This window comes from Chiloscyllium plagiosum, unplaced genomic scaffold, assembly GCF_037043375.1.
Source record: "Chiloscyllium plagiosum isolate Xiang-an unplaced genomic scaffold, Cpla_swu_hap1 HiC_scaffold_24, whole genome shotgun sequence".
Classification (NCBI taxonomy): domain Eukaryota; kingdom Metazoa; phylum Chordata; class Chondrichthyes; order Orectolobiformes; family Hemiscylliidae; genus Chiloscyllium; species Chiloscyllium plagiosum.
In genome coordinates, this window is record NW_028270162.1 from 36,928,357 (window position 1) to 36,948,684 (window position 20,328).

At 39.5% G+C, this 20,328-nt stretch overlaps 1 protein-coding gene across 1 annotated transcript in view; it reads right to left on the reverse strand.

The window, feature by feature from the left end:
* Positions 1-20,328, reverse strand: part of ddx54 (DEAD (Asp-Glu-Ala-Asp) box polypeptide 54) — a 52,235-nt gene that overhangs the window by 25,184 nt on the left and 6,723 nt on the right. Inside the window, exons 2-7 of the mRNA XM_088000085.1 lie at positions 14,126-14,249; positions 11,664-11,734; positions 8,386-8,574; positions 7,449-7,498; positions 7,304-7,345; positions 5,859-5,954 (exon numbers count right to left, since the gene is read on the reverse strand). Coding sequence (XP_087856211.1) covers positions 5,859-5,954; positions 7,304-7,345; positions 7,449-7,498; positions 8,386-8,574; positions 11,664-11,734; positions 14,126-14,249 — 572 coding nt within the window. The remainder of the gene's footprint in view (positions 1-5,858; positions 5,955-7,303; positions 7,346-7,448; positions 7,499-8,385; positions 8,575-11,663; positions 11,735-14,125; positions 14,250-20,328) is intronic.

The window sequence follows — 20,328 nt, forward strand, 5'->3', positions numbered from 1 at the left end:
CAATTGGCTATTCAGCCGCATGAGCCTGCACCATCATTCAGGAATCATGACCGATCATTTACTCAACACCATATTCCCATACAATCTGCCTATCCCTTGATATCATTAACTAGAACTTGATCAATTTGTCTTGAACTTACTTAATGACAGTGTTCTGGGTTACAGAATTCTAATAATTCACCACCATCTGAGTTAAGAGGTTCTTCCTCATTTCTGTCCTAATGGCTTGCTGTTGATTTAAACTGTTTCAACTTGGTTCTCAACATTAGAGCCAGAGGAAATACCATTTCTAAGTTTCTACAAGATCACCTCTCATTCTTTAAAGCTCCAGGGAATACTTCCAGCCTCACAGAACTGTCCTACCACTCCAGGAGTCAATTTAGTGAACCTGTACTTCATTCCCTTGAAGGCAAGTATATCCTCCATGAGCCAAGGGGATCAGAATGATCCACAACATTCAAGCACAGTCACACCAATATTCCATACAAGTGAAGCAAGACTTCTTTGCAAAATAAGTGGATTGTTGGAACATTTACAAAGGGGTCACTCGTAAATGCTTGCATGACTGAACAGTCTCTCTGTTCAACTTAATCAATGTGGCAGCACTTATCTATCAAAAAAAGTTCAAATCATTGTGCTTCAGTGATCCTTACAAAATATAATGAAGTTGAAAAGTGTGGTGATGGAAAGGCGCAGCAGGCCAGGCAGCATCCGAGGAGCAGGAGAATCGACGTTTCAGGCATAAGCCCTTCTTCAGGAATGAGGCTGGTGTGCCAAGCAGGCTGAGATAAAAGTGGGGAGGGAATTTGGGGGAGAGGCACTGGGAATACGATAGGTGGAAGGAGGTGAGGGTGATAGGCCGGAGAGGGGGTGGGGCGGAGAGGTCGGGAAGAAGATTGCAGGAGAAGATGGCGGTGCTGAATCCGGGGGTTGGGACTGAGATAAGGTGGGGGGGGGGGGGGGGGGGGGGGGAGAAATGAGAAAGATGGAGAAATCTACATTCATCCCGTGTGGTTGGAGGGTTCCTAGGCAGAAGATGAGGTGCTCTTCCTCCAGGCGTCGTGTGGCCAGGGTCTGGCGATGGAGGAGGTCAAGGATCTGCATAATGAAGCAAATGTGTATAATAGTACTTGTCTCCAACATGCCATTAAGACATGACTGGCATTCTTGTATGCTCTTCTTTTCTTGCTGTACCAGACTATGTTGCACGTTTATAGTACTCATGATTTATTCTTGCTGAACTCGAAGTAGCTCAATGCTATCCAGGATAAACACCCCATTTGATCTCATGCACATTCACTAATTTAACTTACCATACCCTCATTGTACACATTGATGTGCAACGTCTATACAGTGCATTACCTGCAGAGTGCAACCCAATAAATGGTCAGAAATGCTTCAGAAGCACTTCACAACACTGCACCCTCCAATCCCTAGGTGGATAAAAGTGGCATCTAAATGGGAAAGCAATCACCTCAATAAATGCAGGACTTTCCAGTGATATCCATGCCCTAGGATGGATTCAAAAATTCATCAAATCTAATCAATTTCAAAATGCATATCCACTTGCATAAGGCATTGGCTCATTATAACAATTCCGTCTCAAAAATCAAAATCAGTTAATAAGTGCATAATACGAAAATTGGACTGAACATCATTATGTATCTGTGAAATAAACTCCAAAACACAAGCAACAAACAGAAGACCATTTATTTGTTGTGGTGGTTCTGTTCGCCGAGCTGGGAATTTGTGTTGCAGACGTTTCGTCCCCTGTCTAGGTGACATCCTCAGTGCTTGGGAGCCTCCTGTGAAGCGCTTCTGTGATCTTTTCTCCGGCATTTGTAGTGGTTTGAATCTGCTGCTTCCGGTTGTCAGTTCCAGCTGTCCGTTGCAGTGGCCGGTATATTGGGTCCAGATTGATGTGCTTATTGATTGAATCTGTGGATGAGTGCCACAGGAAAGCCACTCACACAGACCAAGTCCTGAACTACGAAAGCAACCACCCCAACACACACAAAAGAAGTTGCATCAAGACACTATTCAAAAGAGCCACAACACACTGCAATACACCAGAACTGCAAAAAGAGGAAGAAGAACACCTATACAATGTATTCGCCAAAAACGGATACCCGCACAATTTCATCAACAGATGCCTAAGGGAAAGACAACGGAACAAGGACATGCCACAACCCAAAGGACTAGCCACACTACCATGCATCAAGAGCATTTCCAAACTGACAGCCGGACTACTGCGACCACTAGGACTCAACAGCACACAAATCAACAGCCACTCTCAGACAACAACTCACCAGAACGAAGGACCCGATACCCAGCATGAGCAAAACCAATGTAGTGTACAAAATCTCATGCAAGGACTGCACAAAACACTACATAGGACAAACAGGACGACAGCTAACGATCCGCATCCATGAACACCAACTAGCCACGAAACGACACGACCAGCTATCCTTAGTAGCCACACACGCAGATGACAAGCAACATGAATTCGACTGGGACAGTACTACTATTATAGGACAAGCCAAACAGAGAACAGCCAGGGAATTCCTAGAGGCATGGCACTCATCCACAGATTCAATCAATAAGCATATTGATCTGGACCCAATATACCGGCCACTGCAACGGACAGCTGGAACCGACAACCGGAGGGGCAGATTCAAATCACTACAAATGCCGGAGGAAAGATCACAGAAGCGCTTCACAGGAGGCTCCCAAGCACTGAGGATGTCACCTAGACAGGAGACGAAACGTCTGCAACACAAATTCCCAGCTCGGCGAACAGAACCACAACAACGAGCACCCGAGCTACGAATCTTCTCACAAACTTTGAAGACCATTTATTTGTTTTCATTTACCATATTAAGAAATACAATCTGACTCAAAGATAGTTTAAACCACTAGCATTTTATATGTGTTTGGGGTGACCTAAAATGCTAGAATGTGGTATATGAATGTGGCTTCTTACAGTCATAGTCATAGAAATGTACAGCACAGAAACAGACCCTTCAGTTCAACTCATCTATGCTGACCATGTGATATTAAAGAGTTAATTTGCTCTGGTGACCTGCAAGAAATTGAATGCCCTGGGGGCAGAGTGGGATATCTCTGATCTACAGATTATAAGTGAATTTACATTCTCATCATTTGCCATTCAGAACTATTTACACAGCCATCTCCTATTATTCAGCAATAATTTATATTTGCATCATCACCCTATTCAAAATCAATAAAAACATTACAGTTGGAATTTTGACTACTCCCTGTAGTTAATAAAAATGATGCAAAGGATTTGACCATTATATTGTTTCTGGAGATGATTAGGTCACTGCATTGTGTCTTGGGCATGTGGCTGTGAGGGAGTGACTGGGGGTTGTCCTGTGGGCATTACTGACTGTGATGTAAAGATTTTGTATAAAGGAAGAACTGTTTCCTTTGTTCAGTGAGACCTCTCACTGCTTCGTAAGCATGGCGAAGAATGTTAAGAGTTTCTCCACAACTTGTACTGTATTTGCTTAAACACTGTTTGATTGTTGTTGGCATATTGCAGTTGCATCAAGTGTGTAAGAATCTCAGGAAAAAGAACTTAACAACCAGATATCCTAAATTAATCTACTCCTTCTAAACCCTTCCTATTCATATACCCAACTAGATGCCTCATAAAATGTTGTAATTGTACTAGCCTCCACCACTTCCTCTGGCAGCTCATTCCATACATGCACCAACCTCTGTGTGAAAAAGTTGCCCTTTAGGTCCCTTTTAAATCTTTCCCCTCACACCCTATGTCCTCTAGTTCTGGACTCCTGCACCCCAGGGAAAAGACTTTCCCCAGATAATCTTACCAACATTGTCCTGTAGAGAGCAAAGGTGGAACCTGTCAAAATGTTGCAGGAAAATGTTGTGCGTGCGCGAGCGCGTGGGCATGCTCAATTTGGAGACTTACCCACAAAGGTAGTAGCAGCAGCAGTCTTGTTATTGGTGTCCAGTCCGGCTGCCCCGGAGAGGGGGTGTGTGTGTATGGTGTTGGATGGGGTTATGGGGTGGGCGGCGGTGTTGCACTGGGTCGGGAGCAGGGAGGCGGTGTTAGACGGGGTTGAGGGGCGGGAGGCTGTGTTGCATGGGGTCGTGAGCAGGGATTCAGGGCGGGGGGCAGCGTTGGATGGGGTTGATGGGGCGGTGTTGGACGAGGGGTTGGGGGCCTCCCACGCTGTGTAGCTGCTGCAGCAGTCTCTTGGACAAGGAGCAGACTTTAAAAATTCTGAACCCCAGAGTAAAGGCATTTAATCAATTAACTGAATAATCGATTATCTGAACGAAATAGTGCCTGCCCGTCAAGTTCGAATAATCGAGTTTCTCCTGTAAATTTTTTTGGAACCCTTTCAATTTTCACAACATCCTTCCGATAGGAGGGAAACCAGAATTGCACGCAATATTCCAAAAGTGGCCTAACCAATACAGTTGCAATATGACCTCCCAAATCCTATACTCGAGGCTCTGATCAATACATTCTTATGCATATTAAATTGTTGTCAATCCTGATGCAATCTTATGTGCTTATATGATATGACAGATTAGCTGTCCAAATACTGTGATCAAATTTCTGTTTTTTTTTACCCAAACTTCTACAGTATTCTTGACCACGTAAGTCAAATATACACCGAACTTCCATACATGAAAATTTTGATTTAAAACAAACAAAACAAGCAATAAAAAATTTATAATAAGATTGTATCATCCTTCAGGATGTGGGCTACATTAAGTAAAAATAACAAAGTCGTTCAAGCTGATTATGTTATCACGCTTCACAAAATATACCAATTTCAAATGGCTCAGTCTAGATTTACCTTTGAGATCAGAACCCCACTTAATCCCATAATCTTTGGACTGACATTTCAATTCAGTACTGTGGAATGTTCCACTGTTGAAATCTCATCTTTCTATTGAAATGTTAAACTAAACCCAAATCTGTCTTCTCAAGGCAGAACAAAATGATTTTATGATATCACTGCAAGGAAAGCAGAATGAATTTTGTATCCTACCTATATCTATCACACAACCAATACTTACCAGATAGGTTTATTGCTTATCTTATTGCTGTATGTGGGACATTGCATCATGCAAATTGGCTGCCATAGATCCTGTATTACAGCAATGACTACATTTCAGAAGTATTCATTGTAATGGTCTTAGGGTGCTTTGATGCCATGAAAAACATTATATGTAATGAGCTATTTCCTTTTTAGTAAAGCACACATCAGGAGTTTGAGAGAATACACTCCACTTGTCCGAATGGGAGCAGCTCCAACATTAATAAAGATGTCCAACATTGTTCAGAACAAAGCAGCTTGCATGTTTGACACCCCAGTATCACTTAACATTCACTTCTTTCACCACTCTGGCAGCAGCACATACCATCAATAGATTGTACTATAGCAAGTCATCCAGGCTCTTCCGATTGCACCTTCCAAACCTGCATCTTCTACTACTCAGATAGTCAGGGCAGCAGATAAATTGCAATATGCCCATCTCCAAGTCCCCCTTCAAGCCATACACTACTTTGAACTAAAACTATATGAACTGAAACCATATTACCACACCTTCAGTGATGCAAGATCTCCTTCCTAACCTCACTGTGGCTGTACCTATAACCCAACAACTGCAGTGATTCAAAAGGAAGATCACCACCACTTTCTTGAATGCAATTAAGAATTGATAATAAATGCTGGCCTAGTTAGTGATGTTCACATCCCATAAGGGATTAAAAAGAAATATACACTATATTGATAAATATCTGCAATATTACTAAACAATAATAATGGGAAGTGCTACTGGTACCAATTTACCTGTCTGCTTCATCAAAGACCACATATTCAACGTTCTGCAGCTTTAAGTTCATTTCCACAACTATATGCATTAAACGACCCGGTGTGCCAATTATTCTGCAAGATGAACAAACAGGTCAAAAACAGGTTATAAATCTTTATCAAAACATTTTTGATACACATAATTCAGTATGGCAGTCGTTCATTCAATGCTTGCATATTTGGCATTCACTGGTAATTGCTTGAAAGAGTAATGATTAAACTCTCAGCAAAGAGTCCGAGCAGTAATTAGTCTAGTATTCACATAACCAGGCTGTGATATAGGTACTTGCATGTTTCAGTATATGAAATGATTTTACTGTCCCATCCCTGCATTCAAAAACTAGGGAGACTTTCTTAAAAAAAAAATGACATGGCTACCCCTCAGACAGGTGTAAATAAAAATCCACGGCATTATTTGAGACGACCAGGAAGCTATTCTTGGAACACCGTCAAATATCCATTCCTCAAATCAACATCACTTTTCCATCATATCAAAAACAGATTATCTGGTCTTTGTCACATCACCATTTCTGACAGCTTGCTACAGGAAAGATAGTTGCTGCATTTCCTACACTGCAATAGTGGCTACACTTCAAAAAGTACGAGAGTGCTTTAAAAATGCAAGCCTTTTGTACAAGGGTCATGTATCAAGTACATCAAACCACACTAGTTGCTTTCAAAATAACATTATAAATGGAGGTTTATATGACTTGCTACTGAAGCAAGTGACATGACTTTGTAGTGGCCTATATTTACCAATCATAGGATAGAAATAATTTAGAAAACCTAGAAATAGATCACTTGAACTATGCAATTCTTAAGAATTACTTTCCATCATTATGCTTCGGTAATTCCTAATTTTCGAAGTACTGTTTCAAAATTACTTTGGTTGCAAAAGTTAACAACACCGCAGGAGGACTAGAGACCACCATGCATAATCTTTCTCCACAAATGGAAAAACAAAGTCTCTACCCAGCGAACAATGAGGAACAGACATGAAGTAAGCCTGAGTTCACAAGCTCCAACACACAGCATCATTAAGCTGTGTTGAGTTACCAAAAAATGACAAATTCCATTATTGCTCTCCTCCACCCACCCAAAAGGAACCAGGAGGGACAGCATTAATAACTCAGTATTTCTACTGGCCTATTATCCAATGCCAACAAATGTTAAACTGGTTTTTTTCTTGAGGAGAGTATATTTCTATGAAAGATGGCTATAGAATTTTAAACTGATCCCAACCGCTTTGTGGGAGATATTTTAAATTGAATTTCAAGCAGCTCAACATGTTCATAATACACCTAACAAAGCAGTATTACATCACATTTTGTATGACACAGTTTTGAACAAATTTAAAAATTAACCAAATTCAAGGAATCATTCTCAGCATTATCAAATAAGTTTTAAGTAAAGTGTTAACTTACATGTCAGGGTTTTCGTGCAGTGCTTCAAACTGATCCTCCATTCTGAAAGAAATAGTACCACACATCCCATTACATTCTTGGCTTTTCTTGGTTCAAAAGAGGTACACTATAAAAACCATAAATTATCACACAAAAATGTACTCACTTGTCTCCACCCAAGATTAAAGCTGTTTTGAAGCCAGAAAACTTTCCCAGCTGCAAATCAAGGCAACAGAACAGAAAATCATTGGTGTACAGTTATGTATGTTTTTTTCTGTTCAAGTTTACAGTAATGTTACTTTGAAAAATAAAATTGAGTATTAATTGAATCAGTGTGTATACAAGCTTATTCTTCGGAATTATCAGTTAAAAATAACATTAAAATGTAACAGCTATCATAATGTATCAAGGTAAACTGTCCTGAAGCGAGGAACCAGGAACAGGACATGGTGGAGTTCAGTAGTATAACTCCATCCAAGTCTTGTCTAGTTATATTTTATGATATTTGAAACAGTGATTGTAATTCAAAAGTATACAATCAACTGACTGCGAATCAGTTTGGAATAGTTGAGACTTGTGGTAAGATGTGGTATAAACAGTTATTCTTTTATTTTCTTGACAAATTACATTTCCTGCATTACAACAGTAATACCTTTGGCTTTAAAGCACTTTGAGGTAACACAGTCATGAAATGTTTTACAAAATGCAAGTCCGCTTTTCTCTTATGTGAATTAACATGTTTGAGAAGTTCATAATTTATTTTGTTAAAAACCATTATTAGCATGCTTTTCCTAATGCTCAATGTCTTATTGGCTTGCCTTGTATTATGAATCTTAACAGAGAATAACCATAAGAATGCTAAAAGATAAAGCACACGTCCATTATTTACCCAAATATAATTGCACAGTGCTAGTAAGAATATAAATCATACTGGAACCAAAGGATTTCAAAGTTGTTCCTAAAAACACAAAACAATTCCTATTGTCTATTATTATAAGAATGCAACAAATTATTTTGGAACCAATTAGACTGGTTCCATGCTTGCTTTATTTTAAACTGAATCTATATTTCTTGAATACATAAACTGTAAGGTAGCATTTTACCTCTTTAGTGAACTTCATGGTTTGTAATGCCAGTTCTCTGGTTGGAGTAAGGATTAAAGCTCTTGCTCCTGACTGAGCATTGTGCACCTTCAGTCGTTCAAACAACGGAATAAGAAATGCTGCAGTCTTACCGCTACCTGTCCGTGCCATTGCAACAACATCCTTGCCATCCAATATCACGGGGATAGTCTAAAACAGAGAACAGATTTTTTAATTCCTCAAAGTAAACTTTTAAGGTATGATAATGAATGGGTCCCTTCCATTATATAAAACATGTTTATCTACTACTGAAAAATTCTTTGATTGAAATTAAGCTGCTCAAGTTTCTCAAACTGAACCTGTAAGTTTAGCTGTTAATTATAGCCGTGCTGTCCGTGAGGATGCAGTTTCAATAAATAAATGCTGTACCAAAGTTTTAAAATGGACTGAAAATTATAAAAGGATTGGAACATGACTACTATTATGCATCCATTTATGCTCAGTTCGAGATCAGCAACAGGTCTGAGGGCAAGCCTGTTGCTTGCTATCTCTACTTATGGCAAAGAAATATGCGAGGTAAAAATTTATACCTTTATTAATCTATTTAAGAAAGATGATAAGGACACGCCAGGGAATTATAGATCCGCGAGCCTGACGTCAATGGTGGGCAAGTTGGTGAAGGGAATTCAAAGGGACAGGATGTACATGTATTTGGAAAGGCAAGGACTGATTAGGGTTAGTCAACATGGCTTTGTGCATAGGAAATCACATCTCACAAACTTGATTGAGTTTTTTGAAGAAGTAACAAAGAGGATTGATGAGGGCAGAGCGGTGGACATGATCTATATGGACTTCAGTAAGGCGTTCGACAAGGTTCCCCATGGAGACTGTTTAATAAGGTTAGATCTCATGGAATACAGGGGAAACTAGCCATTTGAATACAGAAGAATCGGTGCTGAGTCCACTACATTTCACCATTTTTGTAAATGACTTAGATATGAACATAAAAGGTAGAGTTAATAAGTTTGCAGGTGACACCAAAATTGGAGGTGTAGTGGACAGTGAAAAAGGTTATTTCAGATTACAACAGGATCTTGATCAGATGAGCCAATGGGCTGAGGAGTTGCAGGTGAAGTTTAATTTAGATAAATGCGAGGTGCTGCATTTTGGTAAAGCAAATCTTAGCAGGACTTATACACTTAATGGTAAGGTCTGCGGGCGTGTTGCTGAACAAAGCGACCTTGGAGTGCAGGTTCGTAGCTCCTTGAAAGTAGAGTCGCAGGTAGATATAGTGAAGGTCGCGTTTGGTATGCTTTCCTTTATTGGTCAGAGTATTGAGTATCGGAGTTGGGAGGTAATGTTGTGGCTGTACAGGCCATTGGTTTGGCCACTTTTGGAATTTTTGCAATTCTGGTCTCTGTCGTGTCGATAGGACGTTGTGAAACTTGAAAGAGTTCAGAAAGGATTTACAAGGATGTTGCCAGGGTTGGAGGATTCAAGCTATGGGGACAGTTTGAGTAAGCTAGGGCTGTTTTCGCTGGAGCGTCGGAGGCTGAGGGGTGACCTTATAGAGGTTTACAAAATCACAAGGGGCACAGATAGGATAAATTGACAAAGTCTTTTCCCTTGGGTGGGGTAGTCCAGAACAAGAGGGCATAGGTTTAAGGTGAGAGGGGAAAGATATAAAAGAGACCTAAGGGGCAACATTTTCAACACAGAGTGGTGCGTGTTTCCGTGCTGTACATCTCTATGTCTCTATAACTAATCTGACTGACACTCTCAAGATTTGACTGAGAAACTGAGGTTATACTTAGAAATAAAATTGGCAAGTGCTGAAATTTTCTACATAGATTTAAAGTCACAAATGTATGTTAATAGATACTCTTAAGATTTTGACAATATTTTTCTTTATTCACTTTGTGCATGTAAATGTCAGTGGCAACATCAGCATCTGTTACCAACTTCTCAAAGATAATTGGGGAAGGTGTAGCACACCAATATTTGACTTTTCTGTAATGGCTTGATACAACTAGAATAGGCTATTTCAAAAAGCATTTAAGAGTCTCCCACATTGAGCTTCATTTGGTCAGACCAGTTAAAAATAGCAAGTTTATTTCACTCAGTTTTCACCACAATCCAGTAGATTCATGACCATTGATAATGAGATTTATTCAATAGTTGAATTTAAAGCACAGAATATTATTTAAAAGATGACAGACAGCAGCAAGTTGCAGCACAAGAGGGATTTGAGGGTCCTAGAAGATGAATTACATAAAGCTAGCAAATGAGTTCAGCGGACAACAAGGAAAGTCAATAGAATGGTTGCCCTTATTTCATAGGGAATAGAGTACAAAAATAGGGAAGTCTTCCTAAAATTATACAAGGTATTAGTCAGACCACACCTGGAATGCTATGAAACATTCTGGTCTCTTTATCTCAAAGAAAGATGCCCTGGTATTAGAGGCAGTGCTGAGAAAGTGCACGAGGCTGAATCCAAACATGCAATGATTTTCTTCCGAGATTGTAGAGGTTGGGTTTGCACTCATTGGAGTTTAGAAAAATGAGTGGAGCTCTTGTTGAAACATGTAAGATTTCTTAGGGGCTTAATAGGGTAGATATGGAGAGGTTATTTTTCCTTGTGGAAGAGACAAGAAATAGACGGCATAATCTCAGAGAAAGAGCTCGCCCAGTTAAGACAGAGATGAGGAGGTAATTCTTCTCTCAAAAGTAACGAACCGACAAATGCTTTACCATGGACGACTATGGAGGCTGAGTCATTGAATATATACACTTTAGACTAAGATTGATAAATTTTAATCAGTGCGGGAATCAGGGATTATGGAGTAAAAAGGCAGGAAAGTTGAGTTAAGGATTATTAGATTAACCACAATTCTGTTGAATGGCCTACTTCCAGTCATATATCTTATGGTCTAAAGACCACCAGTTGCCATGGTGGGATTTGAACACCTGTTCCTGTGAAGCTTTAGCCTAGGCCTCTGATTACTACCTAGTAACATGACTATTATATTAGCGTTCCCCATTTTCTTGTTTCATTTTTATTTGAGAATACTCAATATTCTGTAAATGAAAAATTATTAAACGTACTAATTTTTCTAGTATCTTTTTTATGGCAACCTTTTATTTTGACGATAATGGAATGATTATTACATATTTATGCTAATTGGACAGCATAAATGCATTTCTTCCACTTATGATAAAGGTTCTTTCACATGTACTAGTTTTTAATGAAAATCAATGTCGCAATGACTTGTCTCAATATTAGCATGGCAACAAGTTACCTTTCTCTGAATTGGCGTTGGTACTTTGTATCCTTTCTTCATAATACCTTTAAAAACAGGAAAGCTCAAACCTGTGGAAAAAACAGGAAATAACAATTGAGCACTAATATTAAAAATCAACATATAATTTCTGCATTATGTCTTTATTCAGTACTGGTAGTCACAAATTCAGGTCCAAGAAAATCTCTGCATCACCATAATAGGATGAGAACATGCCAGATGAGAACGTTTAAGACACAGGTTTTTTGAAAAGTAAACATACAAATGGTACAGTCCAGAGTGCAAACAATCAAGTGTATTACACTGAAGAGCAAACAGAAGGATATGTAATTCAAGTAATCAGATTAAGCAAATTAAGCCTAACTTCCTGCCACATGTACATATTCAGGTTTTGAGAATACAACTGCAATTCCTGTCCATTGGATATTACTTCTATTGTCATAGCTTTACATTCAAAATGGAAACCAAAATAAAATCATAATTCTGTAATTACACTCAACTATCAGTCTATGATTGCCCATTTCTAACTTCAGTTTTAGTGGTGCAGAAACCTATATGTTGGGAAAGGTATGAATAAGAGTTTAAGTAACTTCAGTTAGTTAAGGGTTAAATAGAGACAAGCAGTTCTAGTTAGAAACGCTGTTGGTAAAAAGTCAGAACTGAATGATCACAGATGTCCATAAACAGGATAAGGACAGTGACAGCAAGGCCACATAATCAGAAAAGGTAAGGAAGGCTTGGATGAATAGAAGCAATACCTGAGATACATATATGGGAAATAAGTGACATCTGTTCAACATAAGATTATAAATTGATGACATTAAAAATTGAGTATATAACAGTGTATAAAAGCTGGAAACTTGTGGCTCTTTGCAGTGTTTAGTGTTAGGCTGTTAAGGAGGACAATTATTGCATTTATTTGAATAAACTGTCCTAACCTATACTGGACTCTCCTGGTGGTTTGTAACGTTAAACGATGACAATTCTAAACTATCTTAATTCCTTATTTCTCAAAAATTGTTACAAACCCAGTTATTTTTCACTAATAGCACAACATTAAACCTTTCCTATTCATATACCCATCCAGATGTCTTTTAAATGTTGTAATTGTACCAGCCTCCACCACCACCTCTGGCAGCTCATTCCATACACGTACCACCCACTGCGTGAAAAAGTTGCAACATTAAAGCACTGCATAAAATTAAGAGAAAATGTATGATTTTAAAACAGGAACTGAATTACATGTGCACACCTTAAGTCTAAATATTCCCCACTTGATAAAACCATTTAAATTCTGTACTTCTGCAAAGATTTCAACAATTAGTTACAATTTTGTTTTAATTTTAAATCCAGAACAGCACCCTATGTTACATCCAATTATAAATTAGTTGAAAATGCACTTGGCTTTAAATCAAGGAGACAGAACATGCAGGATAAATCAAGACACTGCAATGACTTGAAATAAAGAGACTGCTTTTATTAGAAAAAATATCATTTTCTGTTCATGCTGGTCTAATCAACAGTGAGAGGTTGAGTAGGCTGGTGCTGTTTTCCCTGGAGCATCAGAGGCTGAGGAGTGACCTTATAGAGGTTTATAAAATCATGAGGAGCATGGACAGAGTAAATAAACCACTTCAAAAAGTGAGGTGCTAGAAAAACACAGCGGGTCAGGCAGCATCTGAGGAACAGGTGAGTCGACGTTTCAGGCATCATTCCTGATGAAGGACTTATGCCAGAAACGTCAATTCTCCTGCTTGTCGGAAGCTGCCTGACCTGTTGTACTTTTCCAGCACCTCACTTTTCGACTCTGATCTCCAGCATGTGCAGTCCTCACTTTCTCCTAAATAGACAAGGTATTTTTCCTTGGGTGGGTAATCCAGAACTAGTGGGCATAGGTTTAGGGTTAGAGGGGAAAGATTTAAAAGGGACCTAAGGGGTAACTTTTTCGCACAGAGGGTGGTATGTGTATGGAATGAGCTGCCAGAGGTGGTGGTGGAGGCTGGTACAATTACAACATTTAAAAGATATCTGGATGGGTATATGAATAGGAAGGGTTTAGAGGTATATGGGCCAAGAGCTGGCAAATGGGACTAGATTAATTTAGGATATCTGGTTGACATAGATGAGTTTGACCAAAGGGTTTGTTTCCGCACTGTACATCTCTATGATGATATCCATACTTTAGTAGAGAAAACCTCAAGATGTGTTTATGGTGGGAAGTCTAGATATAAAATCTCAGCACTACTTTTAATAGGTACTCTACATAAACTGAGAATAGTATTCTACAGTGTGCAAAATATAGTTCAAAGGGAAAAGAGCACAAGTTCACGTGTGTAAACTTAAGAAACAAACTGCACTTGAATTGTAACTAGATTATCAAGGATCACATGAATCAAATTCCTGTTATGGCCATGCCTTAAATAACAAAAAGTAATTCAATTATTGAAAATTGTTGGGCATACCCATTGACTGAAAGCCTCCCGACTTCTTCTTTCTATTCTGTTGCCGGACCATTTCTCTCGTGTCTGGTTCTACATCTGATGGACAATCACCTGAAGGAAAGCTTTGTAAACATCTATTGTTGTGCTGCAAAAGTAATTAAAACCATATCATTATTATCTGAATATAAATAAACATATTTTTCTGTGACACCAATAAATTATACATAATATTCTTTTAGGACAGGGAGTTATCTCTAAAGTAACTTAAACTTACAACTAATTAAATCTTGATAAAATCTACAAAAAAGTATTTTGGGTAATCAAAGATGGAGGACAGGAAAAAATTGTGGCTGTAAGAGCTGCTCCTTTTTTGAGGCATTTTAGGTGTTGGAGGTGATTTCCTCAAGTTCCAGGAGCAGCAATTATTGTTTTACATGCTGTTGCATTGTTTTGGAACGTTGCAGGAAAAAGTCAAAACAATGGCACTTTTGAAAGGGAGAAGGACAGACAATAGGCAGCACATGGTCACTGAAGGAGAGAGAGAAAGAAAGAAACCCACACTGCTAACTGACACATCAGTGAATCTGCACAGTTATTGCCTTTGCTGTTTGAATTCATGTTTCTCTGGACATCGGAGTACATCAAGGAAAACTTAACCAACAGCGAAATTCACAACTGATTCTGGAGGAACCTGTGTGGCAGAGCTCACAGCACAGGAACAGATAAGTGCATAGTTTTTAAATGTAGCCTTGCTGTGAATCTACAACAGTGACTACAGTGGGTTATTTCTTGATTATATATTTTATTGAGATCTGTCTCTCGACTAAATTTTTAAAATATAAGCCATAGGTATTAAATTACTTTGGGGTAGTGTTTTGTTTTAAAAAATGCAATAAGACAGTGCTACTTTTTGGGTCTGTAGATTGTGGAGAAGCAAAGATAGCCTTTAATAGAGTGATAGCTCTTTTTTGTTGGATACGGGAGTGTATGGAGAGTTTATAGGTTACTGAGGATTGTCTCCGCAGGAAATGTCTTTGGTTGCGGATCCTATCAGATCAAATGGATTGGATGGAGCAACAGTTGGAGGCAATGAGGAATTTACAACAGCAATGGGATGTGATGGATGGCAGATATAGGGAGAAAAGCAGTCAGATAGATGGGTTAACTCCAGAAAAGGTAGGAGAGGAAAGCAGGTGGTGCAGTCTTCTGAGGCTATCCCGATTTCAAACAAGTACGCTGCTTTGAAAAATGTAGGGGGTTGATGGACTCTGAGGAATGTAGCACAAACAGCCAAAGTTTCTGCTATCAAAACAGGCTCTAATATAATGAGGGGTATGTCAGGTTCCAAGCGATCGATTATGATAGGGGACTCTCTAATCAGAGGCACACACAGACGTTTCTGCGGCGAGCAGTGAAAATTCAGAATGGTGTGTTGCCTCCCTGGTGCCAGGAACAACGATGTCTCAAAGAGTACAGAATATTCTCAAAGGGGAGAGGGACCAGCAGGAGGTCATTGTACACACTGGAATCAACAACATACGAAGGGAAAAGATTGAGATTCTGAAGGGAGAATATAGAAAGTTAGGCAGGAATTTAAAAAGGAAGTCCTCGAAGGTAGTAATATCTGGATTATTCCTGGTGCTACGAGCTAATGAGGATAGGAATAGACGATAGAGCAGATGAATGTCTGGCTGAGGAGCTGGTGTATGGGAGAAGGGTTCACATCTTTGGATCATTGGAATGACATCTGGGGTAAAAGTGACCTGTACAAGAAGGACGGTGCCTTGTATAAGAAGAATGGATTGCACCTGAATTGGAAGGGGACTAATATACCGGCAGGGAGATTTGCTAGAGCTGCTCAGAAGTTCGTAAAGAGGGTGGGTGGGACCAAGGGAGATAGTGAGGAAAGCTCTATTTGAAACTAGTACAGTTGGGCAAAGAAGCAAGTCAAACAAACAACTACGGCTGGCGGGGACAAAGAAGGGAACAAGGTAGGCCTGATATATTATTCTGCATTTACTTCAATGCAAGAGGCCTAACAGGGAAGGCAGATGAATTCAGGTCATGGTTAGGAACATGGGACTGGGATATCAAAGCAATTACAGAAACATGACTCAGGGATGGACAGGACTGGCAACTTAATGTTCCAGGATACAAATGCTACAGGAAGGATAAAAAGGGATGAAAGAGAGAAAGGAGAGGGGCGTTTTTGAAAAGGGATGGCATTACAACTGTACTTCGGGAGGATATTCCAGGGAATACATCAAGGGAAGATATTTGGGTGGAACTGAGAAATAAGAAAAGGATTATCACCTTATTGGGATTGTATTATAGACCTGGAAATGTGTTGCTGGAAAAGCGCAGCAGGTCAGGCAGCATCCAGGGAACAGGAGAATCGACATTTCGGGCATAAGCCCTTCTTCAGGATTATAATTGTATTATAGACCTCCTAATAGTCAGAAGGAAATTGAGAAACAAACGTGTAAGGAGATCTCAGTTATCTGCAAGAATATTAGCATGGTTATAGTTGGGGATTTTAACTTTCCAAACATAGACTGGGACTGTCATAGTGTTAAGGGTTTAGACGGAGAGGAATTTGATATGTGTGTACAAGAAAATTTCCTGATTCATTATGTCAATGTACCTACTACAGAAGGTGCAAAACTTGAACTACTCTTGGGAAATAAGATAGGGCAGGTGACTGAAGTGTGGGGGAGCACTTTGGGGCCAGTGACCATAATTCTAAAAGTTTTAAAGTAATGATGGAAAAGGACGGAGCGAATCTAAAAGTTGAAGTTCTAAACTGGAGGAAGGCTAATTTTGATGGTATTACACAAGAACTTTCAAAAGCTGATTAGGGGCAGATAGTCGCAGGTAAAAGAACGCCTGGAAAATGGAAAGCTTTCAGAAATGAGATAACGAGAATCCAGAGAAAGTATATTCCTGTCAAGGTGAAAGGAAAGGCTTGTAGATGTAGGGAATGCTGGGTGACTAGAGAAATTGAGGTTTTAGTTCAGAAAAAGGAAGCAAATATCAGGTATAGACAGGAGAGATCAAATTAATCCTTAGACAAATATAAAAGGCAGAAGGAGTATATTTAAAAGGGAAATCAGGAGTGCAAAAAGAGGACGAGATAGCTTTGGGAAACAGGTTAAGGAGAATCTAAAGGGATTTTGTAAATAAATTAAGGCCAAAATGGTAACTAGGGAGAGAATAGGGTCCCTCAGAGATCAGCAAGGCAGCCTTTGTGTGGAGCCACAGGAGATGGGGGGAATACTAAACAAGTATTTTGCATCAGTGTTTACCATGGAGAAGGACATGGAAGATATAGTATATGGAGAAATAGATGGTGACATCTTGAAAAGAATGTCTATATTACAGAGGAGATGGTGGTGGATGTGTTGAAATGCAAAAAAGTGGATAAATCCTGAGGACTTGATCAAATGTACCCTAGAACGTTGTGGGAAGCTAGGGAAGTGATTGCTAGGCCCCTTGCTGAGATAGATGTACCATCAATAGTCACAGGTGAGGTGTCGGAAGACTGGAGGTTGGCTAACGTGCTACCACTATTTAAGAAAGGTGGTAAGGAAAAGTCAGGGAACTATAGACTGATGAGCCTGTCGTCAGCTGTGGGCAAATTGTTGGAGGGAATTGTGAGGGACAGGATTTACATGTATTTGGATGAAGACTGATTAAGGATAGTCTTTGTGCATGGCAAATCATGTCTCAAGTAATAGAGAGTGTTCTGAAGAAGTAACAAAAGATGAGTGATGAGGGCAGAGTGGTGGATGTGATCTTTATGGACTTCAGTAAGACATTTGACAAGGTTCCCATGGGAGACTGGTTAGCAAGATTAGATCTCATGGAATACAGGGAGAACTAACCTTTCGATACAGAACTGGTTCAAAGGTAGAAGACAGAGGTTGCTATTCAGACTGGAAGCCTGTGACCAGTGGTGTGCCTCAAGGATTGATGTTGGGTCTACCACTTATCGCCATTTATATAAACGATTTGGACATGGGCTTAAGAGGTATAGTTAGTAACTTTGCAGCTGACACCAAAATTGGAGGTGTAGTGGACAGTAAAGAAGGTTACCTTAGATTACAACGAGATCTTGATCAGATGGGCCTTGAGCTGAGAAGCGGCAGATAGAGTTTAACTTAGATAAATGCTAAGTGCTACATTTTGGAAATGCAAATCAGAGCAGGACTTTTACAATGAATGGTAAGGTCCTAAGGAGTGTTGCTGAATAACCTGCACTTGGAGTGCAGGTCCATAGTTCCTTGAAAGTAGAGTCGCAGGTAGATAGGATGGTGAAGGCAGCATTTAGGGATGCTTTCCTTTATTGGTCAGAGTATTGAGTATCGGCGTTGGGTAGTCATGTTGCAGCTGTACAGGATGTTGGTTAGGCCACTGTTAGAATATTGCGTGCATTTCTGGTCTCCTTCCTGTAGGAAAAGATGTTGCGAAACTTAAAAGGGTTCAGAAAAGATTTACAACGATGTTGCCAAGGTTGGAGGACTTGAGCTACAGGGAGAAGATGAATAGGCTAGGGCTGTTTTCCCTGGAGCCTCGGAGGCTGAGGGGTGACCTTATAGAGGTTTATCAAATCATGAGGGGCACAGATAGGAAAAATAGACAAAGTCTTTTCTCTGGGGTGGGGGAGTCCACAACTAGAGGGCATAGGTTTAGGGTGAGAGGGGAAAGATATAAAAAAGACCTAAGGGGCATCTTTTTCCATGCAGAGGATGGTGCACAAATGGAATGAGCTGCCAGAGGAAGTGGTGCAGGCTGGTACAACTGCATCATTTAAAAGGCATCTGAATGAGTATACGAGTAGGAAGGGTTTAAAGAGATATGGGCCAAGTGCTGGCAAGTGGAACTAGATTAGGTTAGGGTATCTGGTCGGCATGGATGAGTTGGATCGAAGGTTGTATTTCTGCACTGTACATCTCTATGACTCATAGTGAACATACAAGCCAAAATCAAAAATCTTTTTGTGCAAATCCTCACAGCTGATTTTGTTGTTGCTTTCTTTTTACTTGACATGTCTGTGTTGGACAGAGTGACACTAGTTTTGACCAGAGGTAACAGATAACTTTATCACAAAAACATAATGTGTTTCAAATCTAACCATGGAGATGACTCCTGAAGGGCAAGCTCTGCATTAAAAATAAATTTAAGTGATACAGTGGAGTCGTTTCATTGAAGAAAAACAGCCACTGACTCAACAGAATCATGAAATACACTCAAGATTTTGATTTACTGATTTTGAGAAAAGCAGGAAAGCCCTACATAGGAACAGGGGTTAAAAGGCGTCCATCAAAATTATAAATGCTATTGCAAAGGAACTTAGAGTTTTTCAAACAAAGGGTTTAAAATTAAATTTTTGTCACTTTTTAAGCTTGATCCAAGAAACCATGAAGATGATCTTCAATAGCTGGGGTACTTTACTTTAAAAAGACTGAAGAGCTACCCAAGATAGGTATTTAGGTCTGAGAGACAAATTGATAGGATGATGTAGAGAAGGCCAAAACTAATGGCCACAAAGAAAGTCTCTAAAAAATGCAATATTCCCAAGTATTAAGAGTAAGGAATAATCATGACAAATGGGTTAATGCATTTAAGGGGAAGCTAAGTAAGTGCATGAAGGGAAGGAAAATAGGATATGCCGATAGGGTTAGACATTAAGCGAAGCAAAAGGAAGCTCAAAGCAAGGAAACCAGTATGAGTGAGTAGAGTTACAACACACTGGTCAAACAGGAGAAGGCCATTTCTCAAACCTACTCGTGAATTCAACAGAATCATGGCTGATCCAACTGTGGCCACAATTATGATTTATCCTGATAAAATTTGACTCCCTTGTTTACCAAGAATCAGTGTATCTCAAAATAGTTGTAAAGAAGAGCGTTCTAGAGATCCACCTTTTGCTATAAAAACACCTAATCTGTCTTAAATGTACCTTAGCAAGTTTTGAGAAGACTTGTAGCTCAGGTTGAGGTTCTGGATACAAAAGTTTGCTCGTTGAGCTGGAAATTCCAAATCAGAGAGCAAACTTAAATGTACCTTATTGTTAAACTATGTCCCCTAGTTCTTGAATACTTCCCCAACCCAACAAGAGAAAACACCTTGTTAACATCCATCCTGTCCAGTTCCCCCAAAGATCTTAGATGTTTCTTTAAAATTGCTTCCCATTCTTCTAAATTCCAATGGACATAGGCTCA